The 27,872-nt window shown below is 42.5% G+C and overlaps 1 protein-coding gene across 1 annotated transcript in view; it reads left to right on the top strand.

Moving 5' to 3' along the window:
• The window catches only part of PGAP1 (post-GPI attachment to proteins inositol deacylase 1), a 65,026-nt gene extending 44,723 nt beyond the window's left edge, over positions 1-20,303 (top strand). Inside the window, exons 17-27 of the mRNA XM_081016420.1 lie at positions 3,845-3,911; positions 4,670-4,778; positions 6,009-6,047; positions 8,467-8,560; positions 9,254-9,344; positions 9,524-9,721; positions 12,508-12,643; positions 13,723-13,773; positions 15,573-15,805; positions 17,694-17,798; positions 19,196-20,303. Coding sequence (XP_080872546.1) covers positions 3,845-3,911; positions 4,670-4,778; positions 6,009-6,047; positions 8,467-8,560; positions 9,254-9,344; positions 9,524-9,721; positions 12,508-12,643; positions 13,723-13,773; positions 15,573-15,805; positions 17,694-17,798; positions 19,196-19,334 — 1,262 coding nt within the window. The 3' untranslated portion in view covers positions 19,335-20,303. The remainder of the gene's footprint in view (positions 1-3,844; positions 3,912-4,669; positions 4,779-6,008; positions 6,048-8,466; positions 8,561-9,253; positions 9,345-9,523; positions 9,722-12,507; positions 12,644-13,722; positions 13,774-15,572; positions 15,806-17,693; positions 17,799-19,195) is intronic.
• The last annotated feature ends 7,569 nt before the right edge of the window (positions 20,304-27,872 follow it).

Below are 27,872 nucleotides of genomic sequence, written 5' to 3'. Positions count from 1 at the left end.
GCAGTTTGTGGAAGAAATGGAGGCCCTACACCAGCAACTTAAGATGAACTTGGAGCGGGCCAAGGAAACTTACAAGAGGCAGGCAGACAAGCACCGCAGGGAAGGGGAGACCATACGGGTGGGGGACCGGGTGTGGTTGTCCACCCAAGGGCTACCTTTCAAAGGGGGGTGCAAGAAGTTGCAGCCCAGACGGCTGGGACCTTTTGAGGTAACACAGCAAGTTAATCCCGTGGCATTTAAGCTCAGGTTGCCTGATAGCATGAAAATACACCCGGTTTTTCACAGGTCCCTGCTCTCACCGCATAGGGAAGGGTGGGAATTCCAGGGGCAAGAGGGAGAAGTCACCACACACCCGCAGGTAGAAGAAAGGGAACACCACCACAGGGCCACGGAAATACTGGACTCAAGGTGGCAAGGGCGCCGGGTGGAGTATTTGGTAGCGTGGGAAGGGGAACCCAGGTCCGAAAACACGTGGGTCCTCACGGAAGCCTTCGAGGACAGGTATCTGGTGGAGGTATTCCACCGCCGGTTCCCGGACAAACCCAAACCCCTGGAGAGATTCTGGGAGGAGCAATTTGGAACCACAGATGAGGAAGAGGTTTTTGAGGGATTTTCTGACTCCGAGGAGGAGGGAGGAGAGGTTTCGGAGGAAGAAGCATCAGACTGGGAAGACCACCCCGTTGGTAGGTGGAAGAGCGATTGGGAAGCGGGTTTCGAATCCACAGAAGATGGTGACAGTTCCTTCCGGGGGTTCCCCGCCTCCTCGGCCGACGAAGGGGACGAAGTTGGTCCCACAGGTCGGTCCAGGGGTGGAGGGGATTCTGGGGGGGAGGTGGATGTCAGGGAACTGACATCAGAGCGGGAGGTGAAGGGGAGGCTCCTAGATGATGCTGGAGAAGGACCCAGCAGCAGGGGGAGAAGCAGCTCAGTGGAGGGGGAAGCATTTAAGCGCAACACCAGGAACAAAAGTGGGCAGATGGGGAAATCGGAGAGAGGGCTCACGGACTCTTCACTGGAACTCAGTGAGGAGGGGACAGGTCCTCCGCTACCTACGCCCTCCCTGCGCAGAAGGCTCCCGCGCAGTGAGAGGCGGAGGAGACTGGGTGTCAAACAACTCTTATGTTGGAAGAGATTCAAGAAACGCCCACTGACGGATTCTGCTAGTGACTGAGACAGTCATGATGAGAAAGGGCTGTGCAGTCAGAAAGGTTTAACAAGGCAAATTAGCCTAGAGAGGCACCAGTTTACGCACGAGTAACTCATACTCATCACAATATATATCAGGTCTGAAAGGTCTGTTAATCTAGAAGATTTGATCTGAACTACTATCTCAAGTTTAGCAGGTGAACTAGTGAACTACAAATAAGCTAAGGCATCAGCATGTGGAGATGTTTGCTTAAATGAGCCAATTAGAGTGTGTGTTTCAGAATCCATTATTTTTTGTTTGCTCTTATCATGGGTAAGGGGGGAAAGGACTCTGTTACAAGAACTTTTTTTTTTAATCGGTTGATTTAAAAATTGATGGGTACTTGGGAGGCAAATTTAAGCTTACTTTTAATGCAAAGGCAAAATTCATTTTAGTCCATAGATTTTAATATTCTTAATCCCTTATTTATTGGGGTATTTCCTGAGCATCACAAGATTGGGCTGAAATGTTTGAAAGAAAATAAAGAGTGTGTGTGTGTGTGTTTCTTCCCCTCAAATGGAGCTAAAATATTTTCTAATGTAAGTGATAACTGAGATGTGACAGTAGATTCAGGACTCTGCTTCATTAATGGGGTGTGGACTGAGAATTTTATTTGATGATTTTATCACTGGTGAGCACCTGGTGTGTCCTGGTAAACCAGCTAAATGTGTGAGCTAAGTTTTATTCTAAACTCTGTTCTGATCGTTTAGATTTGGTATACAGTGGTACCTCTGGTTATGTACTTAATTCGTTCTGGAGGTCTGTACTTAACCTGAAACTGTTCTTAACCTGAAGCACCACTTCAGCTAATGGGGCCTCCCGCTGCTGCCGCACGATTTCTGTTCTCATCCTGAAGCAAAGTTCTTAACCCGAAGTATTATTTCTGGGTTAGCGGAGTCTGTAACCTGAAGTGTATGTAACCTGAAGCATATGTAACCCGAGGTACCCCTGTATATAGATCCCTGTGTGGGCGAGAGAGGAATTAAATGTGTGCAAATGTAGTTGGTATCCCTAAGATGCCTAAATTTGTTTTCTAATCTGTTTATGTTTCAGAGGGAAGCTTTCAGTTCATATGTATGAGATGGTATATGTGCTGTGTGTGTGTGTGTGTGTGTGTGTGTGTGAGAGAGAGAGAGAGAGAGAGAGAGAGAGAGAGAGAGAGAGAGAGAGAGACCCATTGGAAACATGGTGATGTGGATAGGATGCAAATATTATTCCTTTCATTAAAGTCAGCAGCTTTCAGGGTTCACAGTGGTAAAATGACTGGTTCATTATGCTGCAGGCACACAACATTTAAAATGAACCTGGTTTGCTCTTGAGGTTCTCCTCTTGCCCCCGCCCCAGAACTTGCAGGTTAGCATTAATAACAAGGCATGGTCTTTCGTTGTCCGTTGTGTTAGCAGACTACCAGTTTGTTACTTGATCTTTTGTAGTTATCCTTTCCCTAATCCAAACTGATTCGCTTTGTCTTGGGTAGTACTTGGATGTTAGGCATTACAAAGGCAGATTTATGTGGCTGGGTTTTTTCACTTATGATAACAATCACACAGCAGTTTGGCATCTTGAAGTCTCCCATTTATGCCAGCAAGGATGTGTAGAACCTTATCATCCTCATGCCCAAGAAGTGCGTGTCAGTGCAGAGAGGAAGCTTATGCATCGTAAGCCTGACATTTTTTAATTGCCACTTGAACTGGGTGGACGGCACTCTCCTTAATGTTGGCAATCTAATGCCACTTAAGAGTGAAAACGGATGAAGTGAACATACATTTTCTGTTCTGTGAATGACCTTCCCATTTATCTTGCTGAGTGGCACAGTTGCCATTTCTCTTTGCTCTTGTTGTACTTCATAAGCCTCTTTCTATTTCTTTCACTGTGCCTGCCTGCAGAGTTGGAATCGGGTAAATGATGATATCACACAGCCCTAATATTAAGTCTGCCGTGCCGCTTGAGTCTGCAGTGTGACGTGAATAATGAGAAGTGTGGCTCAATGCAAAATTGAGATAGACGAGACACATTGGCAAAGAAGCAAAAAAATTAAGATGCCAATCATTAGAGATTGTGAGCAACTGGGAGATGGTTATTGGAATAAGAGAATTACACATTACAGTGGTACCTCGGGTTAAGTACTTAATTCGTTCCGGAGGTCCGTTCTTAACCTGAAACTGTTCTTAACCTGAAGCACCACTTTAGCTAATGGGGCCTCCTGCTGCCGCTGCACCACTGGAGCACAGTTTCTGTTCTCATCCTGAAGCAAAGTTCTTAACCCGAGGTAATATTTCTGGATTAGCGGAGTCTGTGACCTGAAGCGTATGTAACCCGAGGTACCACTGTATTGTTATTTCAGTTGTTGTTACATTTCATTACAATTCTACAACCATACATTCTAGCTGTTTTATGACTATTTTTTAAGTGTTAAGATTTAAAGAAACAAAAAGAGAGTCAAATGACATTTGGGCGTCATTCTTGGTCTCTCATGTCACAGCAGAACCTAAGGTGTTGTAAAACACTCCTTGGACTTGCTTTTTGATAGCGTGATACGTTTTGAAAAGTTTATTTGTTTGTTGTAGCAGAGTCCTTTTGTAGTGGCCTGATTTAAACTGTATTTCATCACGTGCTTGGCTCTTGGTTTTATTATGTACTTTCATTTGCTTCTTTCAGAAAGGAAACCTACTGTGTACCAGCTTCATATACCATGGTCCTATGAAGACTCTTTAACTTTGTCACAGTAAGAGTTTATTTGATTTCTTTACGTCACTGAAAAGTGTCACACCTTAGGACTTCCATATATGATATGAATGCGTTCTCACAATATGTAGGTGAATAGGACCACAAAATTTGGTATAGCAAATGATCTTAACGTCAGAGTTTTTAAGGAAGGGTGAAGGTTTCGTGTGTAACAACAAAACACCGAATAATAGTTAAGTAGCCAGAAGATTCCTACTAATGCCCGTTTCTTCCCAAGTCCACATGAGACATGGCTTTGTCATGATGCTTCCATGTGTATGCCTCTCCTAGAATAATTCCAAAAAGGTATCATCAGTTGGAAGAGGCTTGAGCCGTGAATATGTTGCTGGTCACTTATTCATAGGTTCAAGCAGTCCCTTTACTTTAATAAATTATTCTTCCTTGCTGGCAGTGTTATCTCCACTGGTTAAAACCATGGCTCCTACCCTAATCAGAGTTTGCAAACTAGCTTCAACCATAGTTTCAAAGTCTGAATGATATGGAAACTTTGACAAGCAGTAGGTAATGCCACTTCTTAAATGAATGACAGCTCTGAATGTCTCGTTTTTAGCTCGTCATTAAAAAACAACAACCAGTGGAACCTGCAGCAAAAGCTAGCATTGTATCCTCCTGCACAAAATGAGTTCTCCTGTCTCATAATGCCATGCACACTTAAAAGGATCACATCAGACTTTATTTTAGATTGGACAAGTGTTCATTGCAGATCATTATTTTAAAAAAATAACCTAACCACCACAGGGTTCCATCTTCGACTGAGATTTCTGCAAAGCTGCACATTGCCCAGCCTGAAAATGACACTGCTGTTCCATCGTTGAACATTTATTCATCTTCAGATTGCCAATATGAAGTAAGTATAAAAAAGAGAGTTACATTTCCCCTACTTCCCTTCAAAACAAGGGGGCCCATTTTCTGTATTGTAGTAAAAGACAGACAGTGGAAGTCTTTTGATGCACAACTGAAGTGAAGTTTCCTTGGTTGTATTTAAGCCAACTGATTTTTGTTATATGTCAGAGTAGGAGAGGGCCTTCTTGGTAATGGCACCCCAGTTTTGGAATTCTTTATTTTCCCTGGTCTTTGCTCAGTAATTAGTGCCTGGGCCTGTTGTTCAGTGTTTCCTTATGATTGCAAATGGACTGCTTTGTTTTACCAGATATGGTTGCATCATTTTACATGGATCTGATTTTTAAATTGTAACCCGCTCTGGGATTGCTTTGCAGTGAAACGCTGGTAATAAAATATTTTAAATAAGATCAACCGAGCTTTCACCTTTTGTGAAGTGAGCATTTTAAGAGTGCTGTATTTATTTATTTTCCACTAAAATGCACATTTTGCTATTGTTAATAATTCTGAGGATAAAAAATAACAAAAAATAAAGTATAGTTGCCTGTCACTAAAAAAACCCCACATAAAATGACACTTAACTAGGTGACGCTTAACAAAGGCCTGGGAAAACATTCTGTGCTGGAAAAAAATCTTACCATGCTACTGAAAAGGCATAATGATTGTACTAAGTGGACTTTGCTGGGAGGGACATTTCTACACGCACAATGCTGGTAATCCCCCACCAGACCTCCAATACCTGGGCACAAACATGTGGTAATTGGGCAAGCTTTCAGGTTCCTGAGTCCTAAACTGTTTAGGTCTTACCCATTAACACCAGAAGTTTGAATTATGCTTGGAAATGGATTGGCAGTTGGTGTATGTTTAAGAACTAACAAAATATGATCTTGATGGTCTGTCCACATAGGAGCTTAGCATCTGTATTTTAAGTTTCCAGTCTTCCAAGGCTGAACAATACATTGCAGCAGCCTGAACTGGAGCCCATAAGAGCATGGTTCCCTGTGGCCCAGCAGTCAGTGTCTAGGAGGGATTGCAGTTGGTTCACCAGCTGAAAATAATGCAAGACACTTTGTACAAACCAGGGCTTTTTGGGCCTCCAGGGACACTGCTGGATTGTTAAACTGCACACCTTATTTTATCATAGTAACTGAGAGTATTCTCATTATTTTGTTCTTATGCTAAATTATTGTTTTGTGTAAAAAAGAAAGCTACTTTTTAAAATGTGTGTTGCAACTAGGTAATCATCAAGACCTCTTTTCTGCAAGTCCTTGGTCAGGTAAGAAAGTTTTGTTTCACTTAACCTTAAGCTGATAATGCGTAAAGATAACAAAACAAAAATAACGTACCTGGATCTGATAAAATGTATTCTGTGAGTGTAGCATGCATCTATAAAAATGGGGTGTAGTTCATAAAAGATAGTCCCAACTGCTCTAACGGATGCCTCCCCAAAATAGGGGTGTGGTGTCTACATTGCCAAATAATTCCCATCCATAGAGCCTGGTCGGTCGGGTTGGATGGGTGGAAGCAGAAAATGCTTTGCTCATAAGAGGTCCAGCTATTGCATGTGTTTACAGGTTTCCTGCCGCCAGGCAATACCATCCACGCATCACGTCAAGAACAAACAGTACTGTCTACATCTGTGGGAATTTCTTGGGAAGCAAGAAATAACATGAATGTAGACCAAACAAATGACTTGCTCAAGGCCATATGCTCAATTCAGTTCCCAGAACATCAGACCGCACCTCTCAGCCAGCACTTGCTGCTACTGCACTGTGCCTTTTTTAAAAGAAGACAAAGCAGTTATGAAAAATCGGAAGCAGACTGAAAAGCCTTAAATAGCTGTCTCTAAAGCAGGGCAGGTGGGACATGGGTGGCGCTGTGGCTTAAACCACAGAGCCTAGGACTTGCCGATCAGAAGGTTGGCGGTTCGAATCCCCGCGACGGGGTGAGCTCCTGTTGCTCGGTCCCTGCTCCTGCCCACCTAGCAGTTCGAAAGCACACCAGTGCAAGTAGATAAATAGGTACCGCTCTGGCGGGAAGGTAAACGGCGTTTCCGTGTGCTGCTCTGGTTCGCCAGAAGCGGCTCAGTCATGCTGGCCACATGACCCGGAAGCTGTACGCTGGCTCCCTTGGACAATAAAGCGAGATGAGCACTGCAACCCCAGAGTCGCCACGACTGGACCTAATGGTCAGGGGTCCCTTTACCTTTTTTAAAGCAGGGCAAGTCAGCAACAGAATAGCAAATGAAACTTATTTGTGCAAATTCAGTTTTGCTTAAATCCTATTAACTTAAACCAGGTCAACACAGCTTGTCATGCTTCAGACCAGCCATCATTTATTGTGTTGGTAATTTATTTTTTTGCTGCCTGCCTTAGATGGGTAAACAGCCAGCAAGTCAGAACACATGTTGGTGGATTGCAAGATAATTCAGGCCTGATTTGCCCAGGTGGCTAAAGCTACAGTTCTGATTATAAAGTGGCTGTGCTGGTCCCGGGGGTAAGGTACCTTGGGTGTAGCAGAGTCCACACGAAGAGGGGCAAGGTCCGAGGCAGAGAGCCGGGCGGGGAACAGGAACGCTGGAACAGGAGGCTGTGCAGGGAACAGGAACACCGGATGGTCGGGAACAGGAGGCCGAGCAGGGAACAGGAGTACCGGATAGTCAGGAACAGGAAGCCGAGCAGGGAACAGGAGTACCGGATAGTCAGGAACAGGAGGCCGAGCAGGGATCAGGAACACAGGAAGGTCCGAAGCCAACAACGACGTTGCTCCCGCAACCTGGGGCCGGGCTGACTGGGCTTTTATCCTCTTCTAAGGCCAGGGGCGGTCCCGGTCCCCAGGAGCCCCGCCTCCTCTGGCCTTAAGGCGAGCACTCCTCCTGGGGGCAACCAGTTCCCTTCGCCTCTCTGCCCTAAGCCTCTGCAGATCAGGAGAGGCCGAAGGGTTACTGGGCCCTGGAGGAGGCTCACCTGTGGCCACTGAGTCATCAAGCCCCTCTGGGGCCAGAAGGGCTTCGCCTGGGGCCAGCTCCTGATGCACTGCCACAGGTGCAGGCTCTTCAGCATCTAGGCCTTGCCCCAGTTCAGCCGGCCCTGGAGGCGGGGACTCCTGTGCAGGCTGGGATTCCTCTGTTTCATCCTCCGAATCGGAATCCCAGGCCATCACAGTGGCCATCTTTAATCACAGTCTGAAACTTGATTGTGCTAAATTTGAAGCCGTGTTCTGGGTTGATATGTACATTTATGGGAGCATTGTTGCTTTCACATCCCTACCCTTTCATGCCAATGCTGATGTACTTGATTGCAACTTGAGATTTGAGTCGCAGATTGATATGTCTGCGTGCTTTTTCTTGGCACTAGAATGTGTGGTACTCATACCTGGGGAAAAGAAACTGAGCCCATTTTTATCTTGAAAAAAGATATCCTGAGAGCTAGCGTAGCATATCGGTTAAGAATATAAATTGGGAGTTTTTAATGAAATCTCAGTCCACCCATGAATTTGCTAAGTGGTATTGAGCAAGCCATTTGTTGTCTCAGCCCTTCCACCTGTTATATAGGCATGTCTCACAGGTTTTTAATAATTAGATAATGTATGTGAAGTATTTAGAAAAAAAGCACTTATGTAAGTACTGAATTGTGGTGGACATTGGGTGATATTTGCATGCTCCATTTTTTCCATAAAACATTCTTGTTTTGTAGGTAATAAGATTCCATGGTGGCACTCTACCCGTGTACATAATTTCTAATATTCTTCTTGCTTATGGAAGACAGTTAAGGTCCCTAATTTCAACAGGTAACATTTCGTGAAAAGATTTTTAAGCGCAGGTTTGTTTATTATTATAAAACTAGAAAACAGAGTTTCATTGTACATTTCATTTGTAGTTCAGCAATTGTTTTGTTACCTTTTAAAAAAAAACCCTGAGATTTGTAAAGTGGTTGATAATCTCGTAGATACTGATAGGAATCTGGGGAGGGAAGCTATTAACTGGCAAGAATAAACAATAGTTATTGTATAGCTTATCGATTTGAATGTATTTTAAAGCAAACACTTTACAATGCTAAATAGAGCTTTTAAAAGTCAGTACATTTTTAAAGCTTGAGTTATATTTGATTTCTCAAATCATTAGGGAAATATCCACCAAGTTATTTGCCCTTTAGGGCAGGAGCTTCATTTTGGTCAGACCTGCAAGCTGGGGGGAAAACACATTTAAATATATTCATGGAACTGAGAATTCTGTGTCACAAATAATCAGTGTCTAAAACTGAATACAACTATTACTGTAAATAATTTCTGTCGGTCTGTTTCCCCACACCACCAGCGCATTAGTATTGACATTATATGACAAATAGAAGTTTTACTGCAGTGGAATTAGCATTTAACAATGGTTATAATATATCTTGAATTTTGGAACATTTATGATTTTTCTGTTAATATTTGAATTTACTGGCCCCATCTGATTCTTGTTATACGTTTTTCTTGTTCTAGGTCATTGCACAGATTTTGTACCTGCACTTACTAAAGCAGCCAGGCCCTATAAAGTAGAACCAATAGTGAATATTGTTAAATTCTTGTTGGGGTAAGTTCCTTGCTGGTATATTTTTCCATTACACCATGGAATTCTTCATGCAGCAATAAAGGTCCTCATCAGTAACATACATACTAAAAAAATATAGCATTTGAAATTAGGATTAATTATAAATTTTTGATAAGCAAGTAAAGCAAACAACTATAATCTTGTGTTTTCTCCCCCCATAGGCTTAACTGGCTTAAAGGAATCTGGGATATATTATCCTTGCCAGAATTAGATGCTGTTACACTGAACAACCAGAACTTGTGGTTTCCTTTTGTATCTCTAATCCTCTTTATGTTTGGAACCGGCATAGCCTATTGGTGTGGCAAACTCTTCAGTTCATTTCTAAGGATCTCATCCTCATTGCATGTAGCTTTGGCCAGGTAAAAAAACCAACTGCTCTTATTTTATGTGGGTGAAATGATAAAAGATGAAAATGTAATGCCTACTTATTAAACAGTGGTTATACTAAACCTGGGGATAGTTCTTAACTAGCTGAGAGAATGGGTTAACTTTCATGGGGACTGTAGAACATTGTACAATATTTTACTAGCTGTTAGTGGCATCTTTGTGAGATGGTTCTAAGTGTTGAACTACTAATAAGCCGAGTTAACCTGGCTGTAAGGGCAATTTGGTTAACTTGCATTTAAAGAGAGGTTTTTCTGCATAAGGTAGAACCTTATCGAGTGCTACCAAAGGATACTAAATGGTCAGAGGTTAATAGTTGGGTACTTGTTTAGTCCAGGACATCATTCACAAACTGACCATTGCCAGTTTGTAATTTTCCTTTCCAGTTGAAATGCCATTCTTTTTCAATCAAATTCTGAACAGGGCATAAAAGCTTTTTTATTTCATGAAGGAATAAACCATTTATTACATTTCTGTTCTAGTTCTGCAGTGGTTTTCTTCCATTTTTGTTCCTTGGCCTAATCATATCAGATTGAGTTTATTATCCTTCTTTTATTTTTTTAAAGGTTAGATAGGCTAGATATCATTTGTGGGCTTAAGGAGGTCTTTGATTTTGCTTTCAATTTTAGTTCTTGGAAATTGGAGCAAGTTTCTGCACTTATACTTATTGTACCAGGCAGAATGAAACATGCAGCTGCCAAAATTCATGGCCCTTGACTTGATTAAACTTGATTTTTCCTTTTTCTTTCCGTCAAATTACTCTTTTTAAATTCTTGGATTGTACGGTTGATCTTTCTATTTAGGACTCCTCTTTTTCAAAGTAACTTTGCTCATCTTATCCGGGCAAAGTAAAAAGTAATCATGCTTTAATTTAGACTTTGACCCAGAAAGCCACAGAATGCTTGATTCCTATCTCAGGTTTTGTCCAAGAAACATTTTTTTTCTAGAAACTGCCCCCCCCCCCGCAAGAAGCTAAACCATTCCAGTGTGTTTGTGCTGTTATAATTCTCTAGTACTAACATCTGCTTTGGGAAATATACATAATTGAAAAACAGACTGGATTCACTAAACTTCAATGTACAAAAGAGATATTTGGTAATACTGTGACTCCTTTTCCTGAAACGTGAAATGTTTATTTGCATGTTTAGGGGTAACATTATTTTCAGAAAACCAGGATGTGGCATCTTTAAGTAGTATTCATAAATACCAAAACTGTTAGTTTAAAAAAGAAATGGAAGGGAAAGAATACGAAAAACAGCAAATTCGGGACTCTGTGAAATGAATTGACCCTCATAGTTATGGATTTTGGTAAGCCTCCAGACGCAGCTGCATTATAGATGTAGTGCCAGAGTGAAATTGTAACTTTTCCCTACGGACACGAGGACACCCTCTGAAGGGCAATGTGCACCTCCTTTAGCTTGAGCCTGGAAAATGTCTATTGCATAGGTTCTAAACTTTGGTTAGCACAAATCGTAGTTTGGCAAGGTGTCTGAGCTGATCCGTTATACTTTATACATGATTAATGTTTGGCTGCTCAGGGTGTGAGCGGGCGGGTGTGGGGGATTCCCTGGTCCTGAATGGGGTAACTGTGTCCCTGAAGGACCAGGTGCGCAGCCTGGGAGTCATTTTGGACTCACAGCTGTCCATGGAGGCGCAGGTTAATTCTGTGTCCAGGGCAGCTGTCTACCAGCTCCACCTGGTACGCAGGCTAAGACCCTACCTGCCCACGGACTGTCTCGCCAGAGTGGTGCATGCTTTAGTTATCTCCCACTTGGACTACTGCAATGCGCTCTACGTGGGGCTACCTTTGAAGGTGACCCGGAAACTGCAATTAATCCAGAATGCGGCAGCTAGACTGGTGACTGGGAGTGGCCGCCGGGACCACATAACACCGGTTCTGAGAGATCTGCATTGGCTCCCAGTATGTTTCCGAGCACAATTCAAAGTGTTGGTGCTGACCTTTAAAGCCCTAAACGGCCTCGGTCCTGTATACCTGAAGGAGCATCTCCACCCCCATCGTTCAGCCCCCACTGAGATCCAGCGCTGAGGGCCTTCTGGTGGTTCCCTCATTGCGAGAAGTGAGGTTACAGGGAACCAGACAGAGGGCCTTCTCAGTAGTGGCGCCCACCCTGTGGAACACCCTCCCTTCAGATTTGAAGGAAATAAGCAGCTATCCTATCTTTAAAAGACATCTGAAAGCAGCCCTGTTCAGGGAAGTTTTTAATATTTAACGCTGTACTGTTTTTAATATTTGATTGGGAGCTGCCCAGAGTGGCTGGGGAAACTCAGCCAGATGGGCGGGGTATAAATAAATAATAATCATATTCTGTTGCATTGTGCGAAATATGAGCAGGCCAGGGCTGAACTGATACTACCCTTGCTGGTACCTTTCCCGGGAAAATCAGAGGCTCACTATGTCAGGTTCCTACTGGAAGACCGGACAAAAGCTAGAACGTTGGCAGTGGCAAAGTTTTTATCGGTGGTGGCAAGAACAAACGAGCCCTATATTCTAAACAAAGTGCTTGATTAACCTGGAGGTAGGCTGTATGAACTCTGTATTGATTTGTATTGTAATGTTTTGTTGGGTCTCTGGACCGTAATAAAGATTGTTGTTGTTTTCCTCCAAATAAATAATAATAATAATAATAATAATAATAATAATAATAACTGTTATTGTTATTGTTATTGTTAATAATAATAATAATAATAATAATAATAATAATTTTGTGTGAATTAAATTATGATTGTTTGCATTTGCCAGACCCTCTCGACTTCCACCAGAGCCCAGTTTGATTACGCGAAGAAGGTTGTGCGTAGCTGTTTGCATGTTTTTCCTTAGCTGGACTACATGTGGAGCTTTGGCTATATTAATGACATATGCTCATTACACCTTCAAGGTATTTAACCAGCATGTGGCAAATACAGTGTGTGGATAAAATGCTTTTAAAGTTTTTAAATCATAGGTTGGTTTGGGCAGTCTTCTTATAGGTTTGGTGCTGAGTGCGATGTGGCGTGGAAAATGAGAGGAAAAGATTGTGCTTGCCCTGCCTCCAAGTCATCCAGCTATCCCTGTTTTTGGTGCACATAAAATCCAACACATTTTGCTCAGATTTCTTGGTTGAATACTGTATTTTTCACTCCATAAGGCACACCAGACCATAGGGCGCACCTAGTTTTTAGAGGGGGAAATCAAGAAAAAAAATCTTATTTCCACACCGACGCCTCTCGCTCTCCAGGCTTCAGCGAAAGCAATGCGAAGCCTCCAGAGCGTGGAGGGAGCGCTCCCTCTGCGCTTCAGAAGCTTCGTGTTGCTATCGCTGAAGCCAAGGAGCCTGCATTCGCTCCATAGGACGCACACACATTCCCCCTTAATTTTTGGAGGGGGAAAAGTGCGTCCTATAGAGCAAAAAATACGGTACTTTTTTTACTGTTACCGCCCCCCTGGCCTTCTGTGCCAACTGAAAACCTACTTCAGAGGGTTGGGGAATCCTTCAGAACAACATGGGAGGTTGCCCTTCCCTCGTAGTATGAAAGAACGAGAAAGGAATTGTGTTTTAGTTGGATTTTGCAGAATTGGCAAAGTTGACAGCTAAAATAAGAGAACCCTAGTGACAAAGGTTTTGTGGAAGAGTGGAAACCCTTTTCAGATTATTTAAAGAAATATTATTATATGATGGGCACGCGAGCAGGATTGGGACTATGAGCAACAGAAGAGAGTAAAGAGAACAGTAGTTTCGTTAAGGGTTAAGAGATAGAAGAAAGGGCGTGACAGAGGGAGAGAAACAAACACCATGGAGAAGGGGGTGGGAAGTAAAAGAAAAAAAGTTTTTATTATGTACTGAAATGTATGTGTGAAATTTTTGAAAACTTGATTAAAAAACTTTAAAAAGGGAATTATGTTTTAGTCTCGGTGATGAAGATAAGTTGCACTTACAAGTTGATACACTGCAGTTCAAAAAGACTTTTTTTTTAACAGGTTATTAAACTGCATTCAAATGTCAGAACAGAACTAAGTGTCCTTGATACGGTAGGTTTGTTCAGTTATCAATTTAAAACTTTGGAAGTTAATTTAAACCAACAGTAAAAGAAACTTTAAACCATCTCAAAATTTACATGTCTGGATAGGCTTGCCTAAACAAAAATAGTTTTGGCATTTAATGTTTTCAAATGTTTGTGTTCCCCCTCTTCTACCTTTTGTTCCCTTTGTGCTTTGCCTTTTGTCTGGTACATCACTAGGGAGTGGGCATGCAGGAAATATTGGTGTGTTCCCCCATGGAACTGCAATGATGGCTACACTGGCATCATGGCAGCGTTGGGAAAGGAAAGGGCGATAGTATATCTTGGCTACATTGCTACTCAAGCCAGTGTAGTGTAGGGTCTCCCAAACTTGGGCCTCTAGCTGTTGTTGGACTACAACTCCCATCATCCCTAAGCTAGCAGGAAAAGTGGCCAGGGATGGTGGGGATTGTAGTCCAAAAACAGCTGGAGAGACCCAAGTTTGAGGAACCCTGGTGTAGTGGTTAGAGTTCTGGATTAGGACCTGGGAGACCAGGTCCTAATCCAGAATTATAAAGGATTATAAAGAAAAAGGATTTGATGAAAATAAATCAAAGTTTGAACTAGAGATATTAAGTAATAATTATAAAATTTTGTCTAAAATGTATAAATTGCTGCTTGAATGGCATTTGAAGGATGAGGAGGTAAAGTCGGTTATGATTCATTGGACTAAAGATTTTGGGTATAATATACAGCTGAATGATTGGGAAAAATTATGGAAAGAAGGTTTAAAGCTTACTGCATGCAATGCCTTAAAAGAAAATGTGATGAAAATGATGTATAGATGGTATATTACACCTGTTAAATTAGCTAAAATGTATAAAGTTAGCAATAAATGTTGGAAATGTAAAGAAAAAGAAGGAACATTTTGTCACATGTGGTGGGAATGTAAAAAAGTGAAAAGCTTCTGGGAAATGATATATAATGAGATGAAAAAAATATTGAAATATACATTCATAAAGAAACCAGAAGCATTTTTACTGGGCATGGTAGGAAGTGATATAAATAGAAAAGAATGTAAGCTGTTTTTATATGCAACGACGGCAGCAAGAATATTATTGGCACAAAAATGGAAGCAAGAAGAATTACCGATGAAAGAAGAATGGAGGATGAAATTAATGGACTATGCAGAATTAGACAAACTAACAGGAAGGATCCAAAATCTGCGGGACCAGAAATTCACAGAACACTGGTGTAAATTTACAGACTATTTGAAAAGTAATAGTGATGATCAAAATACGTTTGTAGGTTTGCAAGAAGTTTTGTGAGGTGAATTATTGGAACTATTGCAAAAATGGATATAGGGGAGGATGATTAGTTAAGATAATTAAAGGCAAGATGAATTTAAGAAATGCATAAGAAGTGGTTAAAACGGGGGATCATCAGAGGTGCTGATGGGAGTCCATAAAAAGATTGTATAAGTGGTGAAGTTTTGTGGTATGTATTATAATTCATATGTTAAAATTAATAAAAATTATTATTAAAAAAAGAGAACACTAAAAAAAAAAGGGTTGAAATCCTGAGTCAGCCGTGAAGCCCACTGGGTGACCTTTGGCCAGCCAGTCTCTCTCAGCCTCACAGAGTTGTTGGTGAGGGTAAAATGGAGACAGGGAGGGTGCGTATCCCACCTTGAGCTCCTTGGAGAAAGGTGGGATATAAATTAAATAAATAGCACTACTTGATATTTTTTTACCTTCCCCATGAAGCACTTTTTAAGTTCGCCTTTAAACTTTTTATCAACCTATTAATGCCTACACTTGTATTTTATAGTGCCCAAAGAACTTGGAACAAAACTCCGCTTGTTCCAAAAGAGAAACAGAAAAGAGCTGTGCATCATCAGATGGCCTTTCAGAAGCAGCAGCGGCAACATCATCACCTACGGGCAGCGCAGCCGTTGACAGCGTTGTAGACAGTCTTAAGATGCACGTCACCGTCCTCAACTTGCTCACGTTGATTGTGCTGCTCAGTTGCCCGTCTTTCATTTACTGGCTGAAGAATCTCAGGTAACCGCCAGAAGAACTTGCAGGTTTTATACAAGAATCCACGACGGGTTGGTTTCAAACTCAGCTACTCCATCCAAAGGCATTGATTTTAAAATTGGGGGAAGCTCATAGCAGCATCAGTATATGAAGTTTGTTGTATTATCTTTTACTGCGTTGCATATTGTTTCTTGTTCCTTCCCATGCCGTAAAATCGATTTCTGCTTGTGTAATCATTTAGAATCATAGAATTGGAAGGAACTCCGAGGGGCATCTAGGCCATGGGTAGGCAAACTAAGGCCCGGGGGCCGGATCCAGCCCAATCGCCTTCTAAATCCAGCCTGCGGACGGTCTGGTAATCAGCGTGTTTTCACATGAGTAGAATGTGTCCTTTTATTTAAAATGCATCTCTGGGTTATTTGTGGGGCATAGGAATTCGTTCATTTATTTTATTTTTTTCAAAATATAGTCGTCGTCCCCACAAGGTCTGAGGGACAGTGGACTGGCCCCCTGCTGAAAAAGTTTGCTGACCCCTGATCTAGGCCAACTAAATCATACATGAGAGATGACCATCCATCTCCTGCTTATGGCGCTTGGGGGGGAATTGTCATCGCGCCACTCCTTGGTGTGTGGAGTACCTCAGGGTGCGATACTCTCCCCGATGCTTTTTAACATCTTTATGCGTCCCCTCGCCCAGCTTGTCCGGAGTTTTGGGCTGGGTTGCCATCAGTATGCCGATGACACCCAACTCTATCTGTTGATGGATGGCCATCCTGACTCGGCCCCCAGACACACTGATCAGATGTTTGGAAGCTGTGGCTGGATGGTTACGTGGAAGCCGGTTGAAGTTAAATCCTTCGAAGACAGAGGTCCTCTGGCTGGGACGGGACGATATGGGATTGGGGGGGCAACTCCCATCTCTTGCAGGGGTGCAATTAGTGCCAGCACCGTCCGTTAAGAGTTTGGGTGTTATCTTCGATACCTCCCTCTCTATGGAGGCGCAGATTACAGCTATAACAAAGGCGGCATTTTTTCATCTCCGCCAAGCTAAGCAGTTGGCCCCTTATCTCTCTTGCCCTGACCTAGCCACTGTGATCCACGCGACGGTCACCTCCAGAATGGATTATTGTAACTCGCTCTACGTGGGGCTGCCCTTGAGACTGACCCAGAAACTCCAGCGGGTGCAGAATGCCGCGGCGAGACTCCTTATGGGGTCTTCGCTGCGAGATCACATTCATCCGGTACTATACCAGCTGCACTGGCTCCCGGTGGAGTACAGGATCAGGTTTAAGGTGCTGGTTTTAACCTTTAAAGCCCTATACGGCCTAGGACCCTCGTACCTACGGGACCACCTCTCCTGGTATGCCCCACAGAGGAACCTACGGTCTGCAAATAAAAACATCTCGAAGGTCCCAGGCCTCAGAAAGGTTAGGCTGGCCTCAACTAGAGCCAGGGCTTTCTCTGCTGTGGCTCCAATCTGGTGGAACGCTCTGTCACAAGAGACTAGGGCCCTGCGGGACTTGACATCTTTCCGCAAGGCCTGCAAGACAGAGTTGTTCCACCAGGCCTTTGGTCAGGGCCCAGCCTGACTCCCTCCTCTGGCAACCTGCACAGAATTTTGCTCAATGGTTGCCATTAATTTGATTTTAATTAATTTTTATAATGAAATGTTTTTAGAATGTTGGATTATTTGATTGTTTGATTATTTGATTGTTGTTAGCCGCCCTGAGCCCGGCTTCGGCTGGGGAGGGCGGGATATAAATAAAATTTATGATGATGATGATGATGATGATGATGATGTATTATCTACCACTTGTGCATACAATATTCTGTTGCTGCTACTTTGTGTTTCCTTTGCAAAATTTGATTTTCAGTTTATTACCATGCTCTTTGTTTTTTCTCCCCCAAATAGGTACCATATCAAGCTTGATCCTGATCCATGTAGATCAACTGCTTTTATGCTCATAGCCATTTTGGGTATACTCATGGACGCAAGCACTACAAAAGTTAAAACAAGGTACCTTAGTTGATGATCTTCATTTCCCCCACAGTTTTGGTGTTTGAAGGTGCAGTTTGGGGTGTGTGTGTGTTTTAAAACAAAACAATCACAATTATTTTAGTCACATACAGTACAAGCCTTTAAGAGCATCTTCTGCCTGTTCCCACCCTGCCCACTATGTATTATCAGGATCACTTAGCAGTGCTTCCCAGACTTGGGTCTCCAGCTGTTTTTGGATTACAGTTCCCATCATCCCTGACCACTGAGTCCTGCTAGCTAGGGATGATGGGAGTTTTGTGTTTTCAAGCTGTTTCCTTACTCTTTACTGTTCGGTGGGTGTGATTCAGAGAGGCTTCCCAAAGTGGGAGTGTCAGGGAAGATGTCTTCTGCCAATTTCTCCCCTGCAAGCCCCACATGTTATTATGGGGCATGCACCCCTGACTCTGTAAACCAAAAACAAGCCATGGTTGCAGCTCACCCCTTTTTTGGAGTGAGACAAACCACAAGCCTATGTTTGTGCCTAATGCTAAGCTAAACTGTGGCTTAGCTCTGGGTAGTGTGGCAACAGCAGGACCCAGGAAAGAGCAAATAAGCTGTGATTTTCTCTTCCAGCACCAAAAGGCTTGCACATTCACGATAAACCATAGTTTGGGTTACTGTTACGTGCCAGGCCCTGAGTGCCCCCCCTACACCCCCATTTTCAGGGGTGATGATGGTTCAGGTCAACGCTTGCCATGTTAAGCCTCCATTTAAATGAGACTGCGATATTGAAATGTCAGGCTAGGATATGCCAGAAGGTCGGGTGGTTCAGTCCGAGTCTTTCTTTTCTTTTTCGATTTTTTATGTGTTTATTAAAAGTACATTCAGTGCATGGGAGTAGCCAAGAAGGGGGGGGAAGGGGGGCAGCTGCCCCCCCAATCAATAAAAATACATAGCAAGCAGAGGTTCTGCCCCCGTCTAACAAATGGTCTGCTCCCCCACCAAACAAAAATCTTGGCTACACTGTGAATCAGTGCCTGTTTTCAAGTCTTCAAGTAATTCATGCAGGTCAGTTACATTCAGTTTGAGACGTTTTGTTATGGGGTTGCTGGGAGAAGAAGTGGGGAGACAGAGGGCTGAGGAAATAGGGGGGAAATAAACTTTCTCCCCCCCCCCCATAATATATGAGCGGACCTTTTGTGTCAGCCCCGTGTGGGCAGGTATCTTAATTTTGCTGGCGGAATGAAAGATCAGACGGCCCAGCAGATGGTTGGTTGCAGTTGATGGGTTGCCGTGCGCTTTGTTTATGTAATATGCAGAAGTACGAGATACTCCCTGGTATTTTCCTGGGAATATCTGCACTCTTCATTATGCCACACAGCTTGCAGCCTTAATAACGGCAGAATTGTTTTACCTTGTTTCCCCTTTCTCCACAGTAAACTGCTGAAGATTGCTGCACATCTCCCACTTCCTTTGTCTGTTGCCGCCGTGGTGTTTGCACCAATGCACTTAGACAGAATGCCATACTTTGTAATCATTCCTCTTTTTCTTCACGCGTTATGCTGCATTGTGTAAAGACTTTAGTTTACCAAAGCACCAAGCACACCAGGGAGGGAGTTGAACCAAGGATAATCTGGGACAACATGAAAATATCATAAACATTATCTTCTGTCCGTGGCAGAAGTGAAAACAACACTGGGCACATGTTGTGAATGTTGATCCAGTTAGAAAGCATAGGGTTTTGTACCTTACTGTTAAAAAAAAAAAATCCTTGTAGAAACTTACAGTTGCTTTATTTTTGTGGTGTTGGAGCAGGGTTTTGGGGTTTTTTAAAAACACAAATGTGCACTTGTGTGTCCCATATGCTCTTCGGGATGAAGCACCTTTACTGTTGGCAAAATCCATAACCGATAGGACAATCCGAAAGTTCTTTTTCCGTTAACGGCAGCTGAAGTTATGTTTTGTCCTTCCTTGGGTCTGTACTAAGCTACAATGCCGATGATGCTCGACTTGGTGACAAATCAAAAACTATTTCACAGCTTCCATGTTTGTGAGATTATTGAAAGTGGTTGTGGCCCAGTACATCGATTTATATTCACCGTAATATAGTTTACTAAGTACCATATTTTTTGCTCTATAAGACTCACTTTTTTCCTCCTAAAAAGTAAGGGGAAATGTGTGTGCGTCTTATGGGGCGAATGCAGGCTGCGCAGCTATCCCAGAAGCCAGAACAGCAAGAGGGGTCTCTGCTTTCACTGCGCAGCTATCCCTCTTGCTGTTCTGGCTTCTGAGATTCAGAATATTTTTTTTCTTGTTTTCCTCCTCCAAAAACTAGGTGCGTCTTGTGGTCTGGTGCGTCTTATAGAGCAAAAAATACGGTATATCAGCAGATGTGTATGCTCTTTGTACTGTTACACTGCAGTGTGAAGCTCAGGGCAGATTCTCGGGTGACTTTCTGTACATAGAGATTCATGCTAGTGTACATGGAAACATGTAGACAGTTACATGGATACCTTCTTTAGCAATACTTTGTGTTGGGAATAACACACCCATATGAGCTTCCCAATATGTGCATATGCTCAAGACCAAAATATATATCTGTGCAGCTATTTAAATGTGAGTGTTTTAGTAAGGCACTTCTGGCTTCAGTAATCATCATCACAATCATACGGCTTCCAGCCGAATAAAAACACAGCAAAACATCACACATTAAAATTTCCCGATATAGGACTGCCTTCACAGGTCTTCAGAAAGTTGTTTATATAATTTGACATTGATGGGAGCCACTGCTGAGAAGGCCCTGTGCCTGCTTCCCTGTAACTTCATTTCTCACAGTGAGGGAACCTCCAGAAGGCCCTCGGAGCTGGACCTTAGTTGTCCAGGCTGAACGATGGGGAGTTGGAGACACTCCTTCAGGGCCAAGGCCACTTAGGGCTTTAAAGGTCAGCATCAACACTTTGAATTGGAAGTCAATATAGAAGCTCAGATGACTAGGAGATGCTTCCCACATATATAGGCAGTTTCCTTGAAGGGCAATGAAATCCCGTACCATGTAAGCAATTTCTCTGCCTCCAGATCGTATCAGTCACCCACAATATTAGCTTTAATTCTACTATATTGAGCTTGTTTTCTCTCGTCCATAACAAAAGGCCCCCAGAAAGCCGTCGGCCTGAAATCTGGACTACCTCCAGTGGTTTCATACAGACATTATTAAAACAAAATGGACCCTGGAGGTACTTGGTGAGATAATGTGTTACTGATAAGTTACTCAACACCATGGCGGTAATGGGAATCGCCTGAAGGCAGAACTACACATTGGCACTCCCATCTCAACAAGTAGTCGGTGGATATGAGAAGCAAGTTTTTATCTCTATGTACAAAGAAGTTTTAAAAGAATCTGCCTTTGGGCCTAACTATTGAGTGGCAAATACTGATCACCTATACAACCATTTATAAAGGAGCAGCACGTTTTCTGGTACCTTCTGGTGAAATGTACCGGGTATTAATCCAACAGCAAACGTTGCTCCTCTTGCATTGCACCATCACCTTGGGGGAAAACTGCAGTCGTTTTGCAAATGTAGCCACTTACCTGCAAGCATAGCTGGTCGGCCTACCTGCATAGACACTTGTATATCTCGTTATTTATTTCTGGTGCATCCATTGCCTTGAGACCTGAGTGCTGATCTTACATGATGGCTCGCTTCCTCTCCCTTTTGTAATCGGGGAAGAGAGCCATTCCTCTGAACCAAGTTAACAGTGTACACATGTCTGTCTTGCCTTTAACCAGTTTGTACCATTCCTGCCTGAAGTGCCTCAGTTAATTCTGGCTTGTGTGTGTGTGTGTGTGTGTGTGTGTGTGTGTGTGTATCATTCAGTTTTCTTGGATGCAAAACCTCTGGATTTAAAAAGAAATTCTTTTAACTGTAGAACTGGTACCGCAAGCCTGCTAACAAGTTTAGTACTTAAAAGCTGTTGTATGAACCATGAAGAGCTTTATAACTAGAACAAGTATTTTAAAACACTTCATCTAGTTTTACGGTCTCAGTATCTTTACATAATTTTTATCCTATAAAAATTATATCCTTGCTACTCTTAAGAGATAAGGCCTTCGGGCAAACAGTACTCTTATTTCTTGAGATCTGAATTCCAGCTGATTACATGGAATTTAACTTGGTGTGCAAGCGACAAAAATTGAGTTGTTGGGGTACTCTGTTTGTGCACCTGCCCCTTGTTAGCTGGGTTACTTAATAGGCTGCGCTAGGAGTTAATCCTGATTGCTAAGTAGGGCTTCTTGCTTGCCATAGCTGGCGATGTGAAGAGAAGCTACAAGGCCTCCTGTGCCTCTTAATAGCTGTATGCTAGGGAGAATTTTGGCAGAGGCTTTTGCTCTCCCGTCAAAGTACTGCTCTGATAGAAAAGACGCTTGCCAAATGTTCTGTTGTACCAAGGGCACCACAGTGCTCTTCAAAGCCACGTGTTGGGCTGGGTACTTGGAAGCCTGCTGCTTCCAGTCACGATGCTGACAAGAGCTTTTCCTTCATAACAGGTCCAGGTGCTTCTGAATTACCTGGCTTCGCTTCACAACTTTCATGCTGCAGTTGGGGCAGGGGCAAAGCCATGCCCAGTTCCTAATTAGGTCATAACGGCACTGAACATAAGTTTGTCTGTGAAATGGGTGAGTTGACTGCTCTTTGAATTAACTTCGTATATGCTGTGTGGGTTATACGTAGTTCAGATACGTAAGTCTTTTTAATTACCTTTTCTATGCGAATCAGTTCGTTTGTAGTAACAGATTCTGCGGTGTTGCTTTTGCAATTTGGGTCTCTGACGTCGTTTGCTTTTTTTGCACTTGGGACCGTTTTCTCCAACCCATAAATAACACACACGCCCATTTTTGGCTTTTTTATTTGGGATTGCTGCTCTTCGTGAATTGAAAGACACCCGGTAGCACAAGCCTATCCAAGGAGTTCAGTGTGGTTTACTCCCAGATAAGTCTGCAGGTGTGCATAAGGCATAGCTGTCAACCGTCCCTTATTTGGCGGGAAAGTCCCTTATCCCAGCGCTGTGTCCCGCTGCTGTCCCTTATTGATGATGTCCCTTAAATTTCCCGGGTTTCAAAGGAAGCAGCTCCTCTCCCTCCCTCCCTCCCTGCCGGCCGGGGAGGAGGGAGGCTCCAACTGTGTTGCTTGGCTGCGTTGCTCACCCAATAAGGAGTCTAAGAACGACTGGGGGATGGAGCTTGCATGCTTTGTGCCGATCAAATTGGCTGCGTTGCCTGGGGACTCGCCTTTGCTCAGCGCTTCCCAGCCGAGAGGTGATGGTGGTTTTCCTTGCTGCATCCCCTTTGCCGGGTTACTGCGCTGTGGACACCACCGCTTGAGGCTTCGTTTGGCTGCTGGTTGACTAAAATCCCTTATTTTGGCTGCTGATCCCTTATTTTCGAGGCTGCTGGTCCCTTATTTTCAAATCTGTAAGTTGACAGCTATGGCATAAGGTTGCTATCTTACACAGCACTGGGTAGTGAAGGCCCGGACTAGGTGAGTCCTTACGAGGCCATTTAAAGTGACCCGCCAGTCCCTATCTTCCTTCCCACTGCATCACATGGCTGAGAGGAGAGCCTTAAATCTCTGCACCAAGCCCAACACTGATTGGGAACGAGTGTGATGGGTGCCTGCATCTACATTTGTGTTTCTGCTCTCTGTACGTGGCGATACATGTGTAAGTACAGAGCATGTACTTTGGCAACGGCCACCGTTGTTGGCGTGTGGCCCTCGAGGGTGGGCCCAACTTAAAGTGGCCCTCGGCCAAAAAAAATCCGCCTCTGCTTATACGAACTACCGTGGGAGTAAGTCCCGTGGAACATCACACACTTCTGAATAGACATGCATAGTGTTGCACTGAATAGACATGCATAGTGTTGCACTGTGAAAGGAATACGGAAATATTGCGACTGAGTATTTTGTTTAAATGAAAACACCACTGAACTTTAAGCCACATCCGAAGTAGCAGGTGTCTGTCTGGTTTCCCCCCTACTGCTGCCATCGCTGCAATTTAAGAAAATGCTCCCCTGAAAACATTTGAATTGCTTTTTATACGTCTTACAGATTCAGAAAGCAGTTTGGAGATTATGAACGATAGCTGCCTAAAGACGCAATGGTGGGGGTTTATTCCCCCCTTCCCTTTGAACTGTTAGGTATGGGAAGTAAAAAGTGGTGGGGATTTTTTTGAGGCCAACCAAGAAGGCCTATCATCCACAACTTTGCATAACTAGTTCCTTTGCCCCAAAGAGGTACTTCTTGACTTAGGTTTCTCAGAAAGCAACCCCTTTTCCCCCACCGCTGCATACCAAACCATTTTTGAAACTTGGGGAGAGGCTTTCAAAAATAAGTTTATGGTGGTTTGAAGCCTTGCTGTTCAAAGGAAGGATGCCTGAGTTCTTAAACATTCCCAGAATAGTTCTTTGGATCCTAGCCTAGGAATCTTTTTTTAAAAATTATTATTATTATTATTATTATTATTATTATTGATCAAGTTTGAGAATATTGCTTTGCCATTAGATTATATGCCTCAAAAAATGATTTGTTACCTCCACAAAGATGCTATGTATATCTAAGTTCTGATCACAAATTCTGCGCTGGTGCCTGTGAATAAATATCAGAAGTACATGGAAACCATTTTCTGATGATGAAATCACTTTAAGCAAAGTGATGACTTGCTTGCGCACTTGAACCTCAATGTCATTTTACGACGCGAGCTTTCATAAACTTCACTTCTTAAGATATGGTGTGTGTGCTCTGTACTATTGGTACAACAGTGCTTTGTCTGCTCGCTGCTGTATATGTTATGAACAACTTGAGAACTGTTAGCCACTAAGCAGCCTAAAAAGTTCATTTTGTAATTCATTTGTGTTTAATATGATAGATTCTTACTTAGTTTAGTATTAGATTTTTATATCCCTTTTTAGAAAAAATATATATAGCTAGATCGCAACAGGAACTAGCATTCTCTATAATAACACTATAAAGTTTTCATTTCCTAAAAACTCATGTACTTTACTAAATTATCATCAATTAACATACCTCTGAATATTTTTGCCAATGAACTATGCTTGATAAATGGATCTGTACTTTTGAAGCAATATGGCAAGTGGATTCTTTATTCGTCTTTACAAGTGCCTGGTATTCTGATACCAGTCTGCGTAATAAGGATTAATGATAATTCAGATTATCTACAGGAAAACCTTCCTTATGAAGCATCTTGTTTTTATACTTGATATAGAGTTTTACAGAGCACTTTCACGCATATCTGCATAGAGGGATGCTCCATTAAGTTTAATAGAACTTAACTCACAAGTGAGCGCCTGTAGGATTTCAGTCTTAGCCCAATTTTACCAAAAGTTTAAATTCAAAACGGCAGCACTTTCCATATCCCAAATAATGCAAGTTATATAGGAGCAAATTCTACAGTATTTCAGTAATGTGTGAGGACTGTATGAAAGCCCACATACCCTGAGTCCCAATCCATAGAACCGACACATTCAGACACACTTTTTAAATAGCGGCTCCCCTCACTGTGCATGACATACTACTAAAACCAAGTAGCATTTTCATGCAGAACGGGGAGGCATTTATAAAGATGGAAAGTCAGAACTACAGCAGTTGTGTGTGAAGGTCCTGGAGCACACCTTATAAAGCTCTCTCAGTTGTAGCCATTATTTGACCAAAATGAGTTGGCTGTTCGTGTATTTAAGCAAGACACAAGGCTTAATTTAAGGATCTCGGCCCAATTCTGTGCATCCCTCCATGTAATACAGGCAAGCAGGTGCCATTACTTGTTGATGTGACACTTGAGGAATTGGCAACCTTGTCTAAAAGAATTGCTTGTTTTAGAATCTCACTAAAATGTCACAGTAGGCCTTTGCAACATGTAATCCACCAGCCACATATGGCTGCTTTATTAGGAGCTTGCAAAATTTACTGGTTATGACGCCAGCCTTGTGATAGCAAAAAACCGGGGTGGGAGGAAGTAGTAGCAGGAGCAACAACTGACAAGCTGTGGCGTATAGGTCTTTGTTGAGTTTGGACCCGTGTCTTGCTCTTAAACTAACAATGCTGATAAACCTAATGCGATTTGTATGAAGAAATAGCTCCACTTCAGTGTGTGGATTCAGAAGTGAAATATATGAGACTACTGTCCAAAACCCTAAAGAGTGAAACCTGATTTAAATTCCCACTTTTCCAGTCAGGCGCATGCCTTAAATTAACTAATTGCATTTGTAACTATCTGTAGCACTAGACTGAATTGAGCCCAGTGAATGTATTGTGCCACCGTTTGGTAATAGGAAACAGGCACTTCATAAATGCCCTGATACATTATCAAAGTTGGGTCACCCTGTTTCAACACTTGGTTATGGGCATGGTCACTTCAGTGCACATACAGACCTACCACGCCCCAAATGTGTTGTTCCTCCAGTGGGTTTTCTGTAGATGGAGTCAATCCATACATGTATTTCATGGTATGTGCAAATTTGCCCCGTCCCCCCAGCATTGAAAACATTGATGGCTAACATAAACAGGAGGTCTGTGTTTATATCTGAAAGGCACTGGTCTCTCGAGGGAAGCAGTTAAACTTCTGAGTCAGTATTGCACAAAAGATGTGTTCCGTTATCACAGTGAGCTATGGTTTATTGTGAAATGAACAAGCCCAGGCAAGTCTTAGTCTCCTATTGCCCTCCTTTAGTGCAATCACAAGTAGGTGATTGAAAGCTTTCACTTTGTCCAAATCCAACAAACCACAGTTAATCTTAACGATGCTTTGTTTGCAAATAAATCAGCTTCGTGGCACATGGTTTGAAGTTGGCCTGTTTCAAACAAGCCATAGCTTAAGCTCCTCATAGCTTGCTGGGTTCAGATGAGATCGTAAATTGCAGTTTATCAAAAATGAACACAAAGGCTTCCTCAGCTGCACCAGACGAGGAAAAGAGCACAGAAGCCCACGGCTAATTATTTCTATACTGTCTTTCAATCAATAATAAAACAGTTAAAGTGCCAATACAAAAAGAAAAGCATAAAACAAGACTAAAATTGCATCTTAAAAGTTCTGAAAGGAAGAAGGCCTTTGCTTGTTGCCAAATGGACAATTAAGTAGGTGAACCTCTGAGGAGATCATCCCATAAACAGGGGAACCTTACTGAGATTGCCCACCTCAGATGGCATGGGCATCTACACGATTGTTGCCAAATACTGCTTTAAAATCTTATGTTTAACCTTTCATGTTCTTCACAGACTTTGTTAACAGCTGTGTTCTGGGGGGAAAGTGGGGTGTATTTTTAAAACCCTCTTATTGCAAATAGTTCCTAAAGTTTAAATGCATTTGTGTTGGATTCTTCTTCATCAGTTTGCTTCCAACGTTTCTTTAAAATACTAAGCTTATTTATTCTCTTCAGTTGTCTCCTTTCTCTATAAACCATTCCTTTTCAGTGTTTCAAGGACATTTCTTCTAATCATCTTTTTTAAAGTAGATACTTACTAAAGATGTGTGTGTTCATTCTTATATCTGAAATAGTTAAAAGAAATGAATGGAACAACAACAAAAAAACACTTTTGCCAAACTATCATATCATTCCATTTTATTAACTTGATCATTTTCAATACAAGAATGAATTAAAGATGTATGGTTATTTAGTGGAGTATCCAGGAAAGAGTTGTGGAAGAGATGATCTTGAAACATTTTGATGATAATTTCAGTTTTAAAAAGCTGACGTGATTCCTTTCAAAATTATTTTCCCATACAATTTAAAGACAATCATTGGCTTGGAAGCAGCAATGTTCTTGTGTTACCAATGGTGTCTTCTACTTGTGTAAGAGCCAAGCTCCATTTCACACCTCCAAAATGTAGGATTTGAAACTTGTGGGGATATCAAAGCAGTATAATTTTTCAAATTTATATTGGGAGTGGGAGAGTTGGTATGAATGTTGATGGAATTGGGCATAGGCACGATCAGTTTGACTGATGTGCGCATGACTCTGTTGATGAACCTACATGAAATGGTAATGAACACCTTTTGCACTAGTGGAAAACTGCACATGCGCTTTGACACTGACTTTGGGAGTG

The sequence above is a fragment of the Podarcis pityusensis genome, assembly GCF_964106645.2.
Source record: "Podarcis pityusensis genome assembly, chromosome: 1".
NCBI classification, from domain to species: domain Eukaryota; kingdom Metazoa; phylum Chordata; class Lepidosauria; order Squamata; family Lacertidae; genus Podarcis; species Podarcis pityusensis.
This window is presented reverse-complemented; position numbering and strand designations above follow the sequence as displayed.